This window comes from Ciconia boyciana, chromosome 1, assembly GCF_034638445.1.
Source record: "Ciconia boyciana chromosome 1, ASM3463844v1, whole genome shotgun sequence".
NCBI classification, from domain to species: Eukaryota; Metazoa; Chordata; class Aves; order Ciconiiformes; family Ciconiidae; genus Ciconia; species Ciconia boyciana.
Window position 1 is genome coordinate 190,402,923 of NC_132934.1, and position 11,541 is coordinate 190,414,463.

Consider the following 11,541-nt stretch of genomic DNA (forward strand, 5'->3'; position numbering starts at 1 on the left):
TTTTTAATAAAATGTACAGGCAATAATAAAGAACCTGAAATCCTGTTTGCTGTCAATATTGAGAATTATAATAGTAAAAATATGCTGATACATAGAAAATACTTCATGAACATGTGATATCCTTTGTAGACATCGCAGAAATATATACAGGATCATCAGAAAACTCTTATGGCTCACAGGCTAGTCCACTTAAAAAAATAATAAATCAAGGATCTTTTAATACATATGAAAGATTTATCCTAAATAGACATATAACCATTATCTCCTATCTGCAGTATTAGTTTTTCTTTAAATGAGACTGCTCTACACTTTGGACAATTAAAATTAGCACCATAATCACACAATGTAAACTGGACATTTGATAAGAGTTCTGTATTAGTTAAATACTAATGCTCACAAATTATATGAAATTCCAATCTGTTGCATAAACAACAGGTGAAAACAACTTGAAAAAAGGGCCAGACAATATGATGCTAAAAACCACAATGTGAAGTGGAAACATTAATACATTCTTTAAGTGCAAGATGCAGATATGGGAATATTCTATGAACTAAAAGACTCACTATGTTGTTAAAGGCACAGAATGTACTACAAGAAAAAAGCAACAGCAAGCAAGACTCTCAAGCAACACAATCATAGTTTCAACTGAGCCTCAGTTGAATTAAAATTCAGACACATACACAAATAACAGTTCTTCCCTTCAAGCTGCAGAGGTATGGACTGTCTACAACAGAAATCCAAGACTGAATGTAACTGTTCAGTAAGAAAAGTGAAAACAAACTTAAAGAGAATAAACGTAACCACAGAGACACTGGGGAAAAAAAATAAATACTTGTGCTTCACAAGATAACCAAACTCCTGGCTCTATATCTGTATGTATTTGCTTTGCCTCCCTGACAATTGGCTGCGATGAAGTGCAAATGCATTTCAAAAAGACAAAAATACTTCAACTATGGGACACGTACCTTTAAGCACCCAAATAAGAAAGCTAGTATATCCAAGGGGTCTATAATGAACTGTTCAAATAAACTGTTCCAGATAGAAAGTCAAGCCAAGAGATAAAATTTTGGTACTCCTAACTGTCCTCAGACTTTCTCTGATGACTTTTTAGTGAATCCAAGAATATCAGACAGAGACAGACATCTGTATCATCTGCTTAAGCTTTGGCAGCATGGCTGCGCTCACCTGACCTCTAAAAATCAAAGCCACAACAAACATGTTATGGCACTGCCCCTTCCAAATCAAATTTATTGAAATACTGAGCACTTAAAGATTCAAAGTAGTCAAAGCATATTTGATATTCAGAACACGAGGAAGTAGCTCACATCTTTCTGCTAGTGAAACAGATTGATGAGATCATTTTAATCAGAAAAAATAAAGTACTTTGTGCAAGCTTGTTTTAACTTTTAAATTCTTCTTTAAAAATATACTGAATTAGAACTTGACAAGTGATTTTAAGAACACTGAAGTCTGATGTGGTTATTATTATTGAGACTTTCAGTGAACTTTTTTGCTCTGGGAAGGCTGAAAGGCATACAGTTCCCCTTCCCAATGTGAAAAAACACTTGCAACGATGTCTGCCTTAGCTCTCATTAAAGGATACTATAAAACAAAACTAACTAAAAATTACAAACATTTCCAGAGCGGACAAGATGGCATGCTTAAAGGTTACAGTCTAAAAAGTATAAATTGGAAGCAATATGCTTAATTTCATCATGTAAGAGATGAGAAAGGCTGACTTTCACTAGCACTTCACGTATAGATCTTTCACATTAACAGGCATATAGGTTTATGTTAAAACCATTTCTATTCCACAGAAAACAGGAGACTATGAAAAATCCTTCCTTATATGTATTTCTGCCATTACCATGCTTAAGCTTGCTATGTTGTTTTCTACTGTCTGAAATTCTCCTATTTGGTTTTGTTGGGGGGGGAAAAAAAAAAAAAAAAAGAGAACGGGAGAGCTGCTCTAGAAGTGCAAACCTCTGCCTCTACCAACACGAGAAGCAAACTGCCTGTGCAACCGTGCCAGCATGACAAAGCAGGAAATGCTAACCTAAACTTCGGTTCCAAATTTGGATGCACACTCAACACAGGCCATTCCAGTGCAGTGTTTATGACCCCAGAATGCCAAGACAAAAGTCATGCTCAAAGGATTTTGACTTTTGAAAGCAAGAAAACCCAGTAACAATCCTCAAAAACCAACTGGAAAATAAAACTGCTCAACAATTTAAAGAAAACAGAACATATCACTGCAAAAGCATAACATATGCAATGTTAGGGGACAGTATTTCATATGTGATTGCTGGTTTTTTTTGAAGCTCAGCAGATCTTAGACTCAGATAAGCACATAAGTAAGGAGTCAGTCTACAATGCATGACTTAAAAACAAAGCTGACGTGTGCTTACAAGCACAATTAGACTTGATCTCCTAGGTATGCTATTTACATGTATTTGGAATACTACAGTATTTAAGCCATTATGGCAAAACACACTGATCTCTACAGACCAACGCTAAGTTTTACTGTGTGAACACATCAGCAATACTGCTACTGTAGCTACAAATGGGTCTAACCATATATTTACGGAGAACTGTAAGGTAGCAGTCAACCTAAGATTAGATTGTTTGATGGTCATACGCAGTACGAAAAACCCTTGGGAAAAAAAACTGTGGTGTTTGAAAACAATGCCATTATATGCAGGACACCTTCCAACTTCCAGGTCAGAAATAAGTCTTTCCAGCCCTTGGCATATTTTTAAGTTCCCAAAATATTCTTAATCAGTTGAATTCCATTTGGATTTTAGTTTGTTTCAAAATTTCTTAGTTAAGCTTTTCTACGTAAGTGAAATGCACTGCAGAAAAAAAGGCTTTCACCAAGACTGCGCACAGCCTGGTACGTCACCAAAACAGTGTTTCTCTTATTAGTCTAAATCCAGACAGTACCTTATTCATCACTGTGCATGAAAGATACCTATCCCAAGTCCACTTGGATTACAGAAGCATTATAGTTGGCTTTTCTGTTTCAAAACAACTAAGTTAGCACGTGCTTTTGTTACATCAAATTTGTTTAAAAGTCAAACTCATCTCTAAGCCAGTTTTACCATATCAATAACATCTACGATGCTGAAGAATATGTGTAAGGTACTCTAGTGAGATAAAAAGATCATAAAAAGCTTATGTTATCGAAAAGTGCTGTTTCTAGCCACAATATTAAAACAAAATTTCACCCTGAAAAAATTTGGAAAAACACCTTGATACATCAAGTCAACCACTTTGAAATCCACTCAGATAAGTACATTTTATCCTCTCAAACCTCATTCTATGCAATACTGCTGAAAAAATAGTAAGAGACCTTCATTATGCAAATAACAATAAGCAAGGTGAAACACGTGGGGTATCAGAGAATCAGAGCTTTAGCAATTTCCGATATCCATCAGATTCAAGTTTTGGTAGTGCTGTGTTGGTCCTTTGCATGCAAGTATCAAAACATCACTGGTACATATTTTACCTACCTTAGATTCAGAACTCAGTCTGAGAAACTTCACTACAAACTGCAAATAATTTAAGTACATAGATGGTTCAATTGCACCATTTGTTTACATTTTTGCTATAACAGCTACATTTTTCATATTTTCTGTTTCCACAGAAAGAGAAACACATCTATTAGTATTTAACCCTTCCATCAACTGTAAACAAGCTGCACGTTTGCCTCATAACTATTCAGTTAAATTGCGTCTACACAGGTACTGTTGAACAAGCCATAGCTGTAAGATTTAGGAGTGTATTCCAAGAGGACAGAAAATCTGCTAGTAAAAGGCTTGGTATTTCAGACTACCTGAAACTATGCAGAAGCTGAACTGGGGAAAATATGACAAAGATAAGTCAATTAGCTAAGTGCAAACTGGGCTAATGAAGTACAATGTTTTGTGTGATATGACAGTGAGCCCTCACTGAACTTAATGTGTTTATATTGCTTTCTTCCTGAAGACATCCAAATCCTGTCTTTTTTCCTAAGCTTTCTATAAAAATTCAGAAGGTGAAGAGGACCACTATTTTTAATGAACACTAAAAGCTGACATCCCATTTGAAGGTCCATTCTTCTGCTATCATAATCAGCAGAAAGCATACTATGAGAGGAAAAAACTATAACTATTATTGGACTCAAGAATATAACACAGAATTTATCAGTCTTGAAGTGCTGTAAAAATTAGAGGAATAGTCACCTTAAAATATGTGTACTTTCCAAAATCTTTTGTTGTTGACAAAAATCTTCATAAAAGCATGGATCTGACAACCCTAAGACAAAGGGTTTATAAAGCCGTACTACAGCATTAATATCAGAAACAGCTTATGAAAAAATCTTCCACTTTCTTGATAAACTAAATGTGTTGACAGTGTCCCTTTAGGATCTGAATGTGAGATACAGTGATCAGCTAATACAGCTGTACACTTGGTAACTGAATCTTCATGAGCAACTGAGTCAGTACTTTTCTGAAAAAGTAATACGATAAATTAAAAATGTGAACACTGATGTTGCAAGAAAATATGAAGCAGCAGATTCTCCTCAATTTCAGAATGACCGTTCAGCCATCACTCTTGTTCAGGAAGTCAGCTGATGGAGAACTCTGGTCTACTTTGAAAGAAATCAAGTATAGTGAGTCACACTGCCATCTCAACAAACAGTTCATACTCAGCAGGGGGACAAGACATTATGCCGTTGGATGACATAACCAAACAATCCCATCGAGCTTGTATCATGTTTTGTCATTTGTACATATAATAAAAATCTGTTTTGCAATTAATACATGTGAAACAAGTGAATCTCAGCAAATATCTTAGAAGTTTGTCAATACACCAAAAAAATAAGTGATAGTCAAAAGATGTTAAGCCAGAGAAATTTTCCAGAGAAAAGCTTAATAAAAGTTTAGATTTATTACTTCATGTAATGCCACACCTAAGATCATCTAAATGCTGCATTTTTGTAAAATTATCTTCTTCTCCCACTCTAAGATAATCACTCTTCAAACATCTGTCTGCTATATTTAAGTAAACTACTCAAATATCTATGGTCTTAATATTTGTAACTGCTTTAAAAAAAAGTGAATCAGCACTTTATGTTGAGTGAAAACTATTTCAAATGCAACTGAGCATTCTGATCACTTTTATTATCCTGAATTTGTAAGTTTCTCATACCATGTACGTTTAAATACCCATTTATCTCGAGCAAATTTTAGGTAGTAGGCATGAACACAATAGGAAGTTGACAGGATAACATGACATAGTGCTCAAAGGGCAATGTGAAGTTGAGGAAAGTTAACTGCCCTGGATTTCATCCTGCAAGTGCTGAAGGACTAGTTAAGTGCTCCAGAATTTGATCTGATTTATGAAAAAACGCTACTTTGATTAGTAGAGCCAAAATGGGAACCTGTGACTTCAGCAGCAGATGACCCAGGATTTGCAATATATTTATCTATTTTTGCAGACACTAAAAAGAGTTAGAATTTCTATTTAGTCACCTGACTGCACATATGAATGCCTCTTCAGCAGCCAGGTCCACATGTGGAACAGAGCAAAAAACATGCATAAGCAAGGGTGGGTCCAAGCCCAGATAGAGACTTGTAACCAAAACAGATCAGACAAAGAAAAAGTCATTGCTCCACAGACAAAAGAGCAGCTATTTGCAGTAATGAACACTACTAGTGAGTCAAAACAGTCATGACAACTCAGCTGCCCACTCAATTGAGTAGTTGAGCACAGCTGGTTCACTTAGAGCAAATTATTTGACATGGGTTTAATTAGAGTGTTTAATTATCAGTAGCAATGGGAAAGAGCAAGTATTTTGTCTGTGTGCCTACAGTGGTAAGTGTTCAAAAAAGCTTCGTATAGCTCATGTAACTAAACAAAAACATCAGAAAATGGGAAAGATTAGCACACAGATGTATAAGAGGACAGCAGATGGTAATAGACAAAAAAAAAAACCATGTGTGGAACTAGCACTTTTTTTTTTAAGTTTCATCACTAAACTGGCATTTTAAAAATGTTTAGGCTCACTTGATCACCTAGTGGCAAAGCCATACAATGCAACATGAGAGAGAGAAATTTCCTTCCCAAACAAACATGGCATGTTATCACATAGACTCTGCTTAGACTGGAAAGGGGAGGGGGAGAAAGAGGACTTATTTTCACAACCACATTCCCATGTTAAATACCAAGAGCAGTAACTAATCCTCAGATGGTAGAGGGAGCATTAAGTGAGAACAACAAACGAAAAGGGGAGAATCAAGATAGTACGGCCCACGTGAAAAATGCATTATATACTTTGCCCAATACTAATAATGTCCTTTATGCGAAACAAATCCAGGATTTGATCCAGAGCCAGAAAGAACTGGGTACGCTTCCTAAAGCACATGTTTAACCTAGAGTTACTGTCTTTTAGCAACTCATACTACTGAGCAAGAGAATGTTGGACCACCCCAAAAGAAGTCCTGCTTTAAAGGGATAGCTGCAATATAGACATTAGAAAAGCACAGCTTCTCAAGGCTCTGATACAACAGGCAGGTTTATAAAAATGCAGGTATGCAGAGAAAAGTTGTAGTAAACTCATTGGAAAAAGGGTTTTGAAAAAGTTGTGCTCCATTCGGTACTTTTGGACATGCTGTGTTGTTAGAAAAATGGCTCATCTCCCAAACTGTACTTAATTGATTATACAGCTCTGTATAGAGAAAGCAGAGTTTTCATGACCCCACCAGGCTCACCAGCTAAGGTTCTGAAACATAGACTTGATACAAAAAAAAAGACAAAGTTTAACTGAAAAGGTCAACTTGGAGGCTACATCACACTTTAAAAACTGAGGAATAACTGAAGTTAAAAAAAAAAAACAAAAAACAACCCCGAAAGAAAAGTTGGGTACCAAACTATAGTCAGGGACTGCATTTCTTCAAACTATGTGAGCTCTGCTTACTTTTGAAGAAGCCCCCATATTGAGTATTTCATGAAGATGCCACTTTGGACAACTAGCTAACTGTTGTCTCTGGGAAGTTTGTGTTTTATGATTTTTCCACCTATTAATAGTCAACCTACCTGCCCATAGTTGTCTATGCCAGTTACTAATCTATTTAAGTTTAATAAATCAAAAGCTGTCCTTAGGGACTGGCCAAGAGTCGTAAGTCCTTCAGCCTGAAGGTTTTTCAGTTCATTCATAAACGTTGCATGGTTTTCCTTCCACCCGGCCTGCAAAGAGAAACGTGAGAAGACTTATTCTCCAGATATGAGCTTTGCTTTCCTGTTAGGCTACCAAGTGCCTTCCTTGCTGCATGCAGCTCCCCACAAATGCCAGCAAAACACCTTGGAAGTTACTAATATTTAGTGTCGTTCCACAAAGCCTGAAAATATGTACTTCTCTTAAACCTCAGAGCTCCCCAGCTATCAAATGAAGATTTTTGATTTGTTCCACGGGGCAAATTTTTGTGAAGTCACCGATGCACGAACCTTACAGCTATTGACACCGCTCTCCCACAGCCCTTCCCAGATGGAAGCCGACTACACTTCTGAAGCGACCTCCAACAGGTTCACCGTCCTGTGTCATGTGGACCCACCGCCCCCTTCCCCCGCGGGTCACCTCCCCCCGCCCCGGCGGGGGTGAGGGAAGTCCCGTCCCCTTCCGAGTCCGGACTCTCCGGGCTGAAGTCGGTCCTTCCCCCGCTCGCCCCTTCCAAGCTGAACTCTCCTTGGAGTTGCTGTCACTTCTCCCAACTTGAATAAATATCCCCCACAGTTCATTGCTGCGCACACACACCACACAGGGAAAAAATGTCGGCCATGTTGATGTCAGCGCTGCCGCCGCCGCCGGCGGAGCCCGTGTGTGCCGAGCTCCCCCGGACCGCCGGCAGCCCGGGCGAGGCGGGCGGGGGGGCGGCCGCCGGCAGCGGCCCGCGGCGGCGCGGAGGGGCCGGAAGGAGGCCGGGGGGGAGCGGCGGGAGGCGGGGGGTGAGCGGCGGTTACCTTGATAGCGTAGGGAGGCTCCTCGAAAGTGACCAGCATGTACCTGTCTCCCCTGCTGGCCGGGTCCCGGGCTCGGAGCTGCGGCGCGGGGGACAAAGCAGAGGGTGAGCCGAGAGGCGGCGGCGCCGCCGGAGCCACCGGGCTCGGCTCGGCACGGCCCGGCCCTCCCCTCCCTGCCCGCACACACACGCACTCCCTCCCGCCCGCCCTCGCCCCGCGCCCCCGGCCCAGGCAGCCCCCCGCGCCCTGCCTCCCCCTCCCCTCCCCGCGCAGTCACTCTCGCTCTCTCTCGCCTCCTCTCGCAAGGCAGAGCCGGTACCTTCATGAAAGTCTCTACAGCGCCTTTGGCTATGTCCAGATAGGTGGTGCCCAGATGGGTGCGCTGGTTCATGGAGGCGGACGTGTCTATCAGGAAGAGTAAGATGGGCATAGTGCGGAGGGGCCGGCGGCCGGGCGGCTACATGGACAGCGGGCGGGGGGCTGAGGGGAGAACCGCGGGGCGGGGTGGGAGGGAGGGGGGGGGAAGAGAAGAAGAAGACGGGGGACAGGAGAGGAGTAAGTGGCTGTGAGTGCTCTGCACGGGGAAGGGCGCCTCCCCGCTGCCCCTCTGCCGAGGCGGGGGGGAAGGGGGGGCAGCCCTGCCTGCCCTGCCCTCCTTTGTGTGAGGGGCCTGCTCAGCCCAACACAGGCTGGTTTATGAGGGAGAGGCGGATAGGGCTGCGCTGCTGCTAGCCTTCCCCCCCCACCACCTTCCTCCACCGCCGCCCGCCCTCCCCTCCCCCTGTTGATGTTACTCAGAAGTTTCAGGCGGAGCAGCCGCAGCCCCGCCACCCCGGCACTTTCTCTCTCTGACTGAGGCGCTTCCTCGCTCGCCGCCCGCTTTTAAGGCAGCCTGGGCAGGTCGGGGCCCGCCTCCGAAGGACACGTCCCCGCCCCACGTGACCGCCTCCCGGCCCCACCATAGGGCTCCCAGTAACCGCTTCATTAGCATATTCAAATCGCCGGGGGAGGGCGGAGGGGGGCGGCTGGAGCCGCGGAGGGAGCGGGCGGCGGAGCGCTGCCGCCGCGCACGCGCGGTAGCGGGGCGGGGGTGGGGGAGTGGCAGGGGACCCGGGGCGGGGGCGCCGCTCCTCGGGCGGGCGTTCTCGGGGCAGAAGGACGGGGCGGGCTTGAGGGGGAGCAGGGCAGCGAGGGCGGGAGAGGCCTGCCGCCGCCCTCGCCGGGCTATTTCGAGTGCCGCGGGCTGACGCCTCCCGCAGGGGGAGCGCTCTGCCCGACCCGCCCGCTTCGGGGCGCGGCGGCGGGCGGGAGCTGGCCGCTCGGGGCGGGGGGGGGGCGGCGGGGGAGGCCTCGGGGGAACGCGGGCCGCGGCAGGCTCCCCCGCGGCGGCCGGGGCGGTGACTCCGGCGCTGGCGGTTTGTCCCCGCCGGGAGCGGGCGGGTGAGTCACGGGGGGGAGGGGGCGGGCGCTGCCCCCCGCCCTGTCTGGCGGGCGCCGCGGCTCTCCTTGAGGCTGCGGGAAGGTCCCCGGGCCGCGGAGGAAGGGAGCGCTTGGAGGGGGGTGTCCAGCGCTGAGATGCCAGCGCAGCCCCGTAGGCTGGGAGGTGGCCGGGGGACCCGAGGTCAGCCTGAAGCCCGGCGGCCCTGGAGCGGGGGGGCTCGCTGGTCAAGGGAACTTCGGCCCCTGGCAGGCAGTGCTCGCGTCGTCTGTCACATCCACTGGGTTTAGGGTGTGGAAAAGGGTGTTCGGTACCATTTTGATGGTGAATTCCGAGACATGGTCTGGCCTTTCACTCGATGCTTCGGAAAAAAAAAAAAAAGAAAAAAAAAATTGGCTAGCCCTAGCTGTGACCTTTTCCCCTACATACAGGCAGAGATTAACAGTAATGTTTCTTTGATCCACGCTAAGGCACTTCAAATTTACTTCCTATAAATCATATAATTGTGGAGTGTTTCCAACCAATTAATGACGAAGATCTCTGTTCTCAGTTGTTGTTTGTTTGGTGGTTTGGGTTTTTTTCCCCCAGCAATTGAGTCTCTGCTATTTCTGCTCTCGTAGCCTTGGAGCAATAACTCCGGAGCCATTTCTTAGCATAATCTGTTCAGGAGATTGCTCTGCTTCCTATCTAACTGATATTTTTTTCCCTGATCCAGCTGATGTGCTCCCACAGCCACTGCTCTAGAAGGTAAGAAGCCACTGTGCTCCTTCCTTCTCTCAAGATAAAATTGGCAGTGTCCTGGTTTGATTCATCTTGCTCTTCCAGGCAAGATTTCTGTCTTGCTAGGCAAGAGCTGGTTTGGGCTTCCCCCTCCCCGCCCCCCAGACTAATGAAAGATTAGCATTTAGTTTCTAGGAAGAGAGAGGGATAGAATCATATTTCCATTACAGATTGGTATGCATTCTTATGCCTGTGAGCAGCTTATTTTGGCTTTCATGTCGGGGCTGCATCTGTGACCTGTGCCATCCCTTCTCAGGCATTGGGGTGAAGTCAGGGACGCATCCTTTCAGCCCAGTTCACCATTCAAGGCCCTTAAGGAATCTCCAGTCTCAAGAACCCTGTTAGAGCTGGGAAGGAATCTTTGGAGTTGGTGCAGACCAAAATACGGTGACTGGGTTTCTTTGGAAGCAACATCTTTTACTATGAGTATTTCTCAGTGTGGATCCTGCTGGTGGTAGTAAGGGTGGCCAAGCTCGTGTGCGCCTAGTGGCTCTTGTATCTTCCCAGCAGTCCAATGTTAGAGCTCCAGCAGCGGTGCTGTGTCTCGTGACTGGTGGCAAGGTTGTTCTGGTCCAGGTTCTGCTGGTTAATCTGAATCCCTGCTGTCAGAGGAAGCAAACCAGCAGGTGCCGCAGAGGCCGCGTTGCCAGGTTGCCCTGGAGTCCAGCTGCATGCCAGCCCCTGTTACACAGTAAAACATTTGGACTATCGGAGAGACTTGGTTCACAGTCATTTTCTCTACAGAGGTGTCTTGGGACACCTTTCTTCCCCTCAACTCCACACAGAAAGTTGCAGGTATCTTCTGCAGCTCCTAAGGACAGCAAGACTGGCTGCTGCTAGGGTAGTAATTGTCTCCCTAAGGTGGTGGGATTCAAGTGGTTAAGTAAAGGCTGCAGTGCTGCTTTAACAGATCATGCCTTGGGATTAGTAACTTCATTTGGGAGTAATGTTGAGTGAGTGTATGATGTTGGCCTCTAATTGGCTGCCTTTTAAATCTCTGAGATAGGCATATTCTTCAGACATGCCATCCTCTCTCCTATTTGTATGTTGCTGATGTTTCATTGACCGTCCTAATAAAAACAGCGTCACTTTTACATGTCAAGCATCATGTATCTTCTTGGAGAGCATCCGAAAAATGGGAAACTTCTGGAATGGTTCCTCCAAAGTGAAGGAAAAAAGGCATTTTAGAGTCCTTGCCATACCAGGAAAATGTCATGGTGAAAGGCAGCCTGGGCCATGGAGGCTTTGCATAAATCCTGGAGGGTCATTTGGAATTTTAAAGTTTTGTTGCCAGTAAGTGAAGAGAGAGGGGAAAAAAAGCC

At 44.8% G+C, this 11,541-nt stretch overlaps 1 protein-coding gene across 2 annotated transcripts in view; it reads right to left on the reverse strand.

The window, feature by feature from the left end:
* INTS6 (integrator complex subunit 6) overlaps positions 1-8,873 on the reverse strand; it is a 46,615-nt gene extending 37,742 nt beyond the window's left edge. The window contains exons 1-4 of one of the 2 annotated variants that reach the window (XM_072850268.1): positions 8,796-8,873; positions 8,321-8,481; positions 8,002-8,079; positions 7,081-7,230 (exon numbers count right to left, since the gene is read on the reverse strand). In XM_072850268.1, coding sequence (XP_072706369.1) covers positions 7,081-7,230; positions 8,002-8,079; positions 8,321-8,431 — 339 coding nt within the window. In that variant the 5' untranslated portion in view covers positions 8,432-8,481; positions 8,796-8,873. Of the gene's footprint in view, positions 1-7,080; positions 7,231-8,001; positions 8,080-8,320; positions 8,767-8,795 lie in introns of those variants that run through there. The other variant, XM_072850269.1, reaches the window with a different exon arrangement.
* Between the last annotated feature and the right edge of the window lie 2,668 nt (positions 8,874-11,541).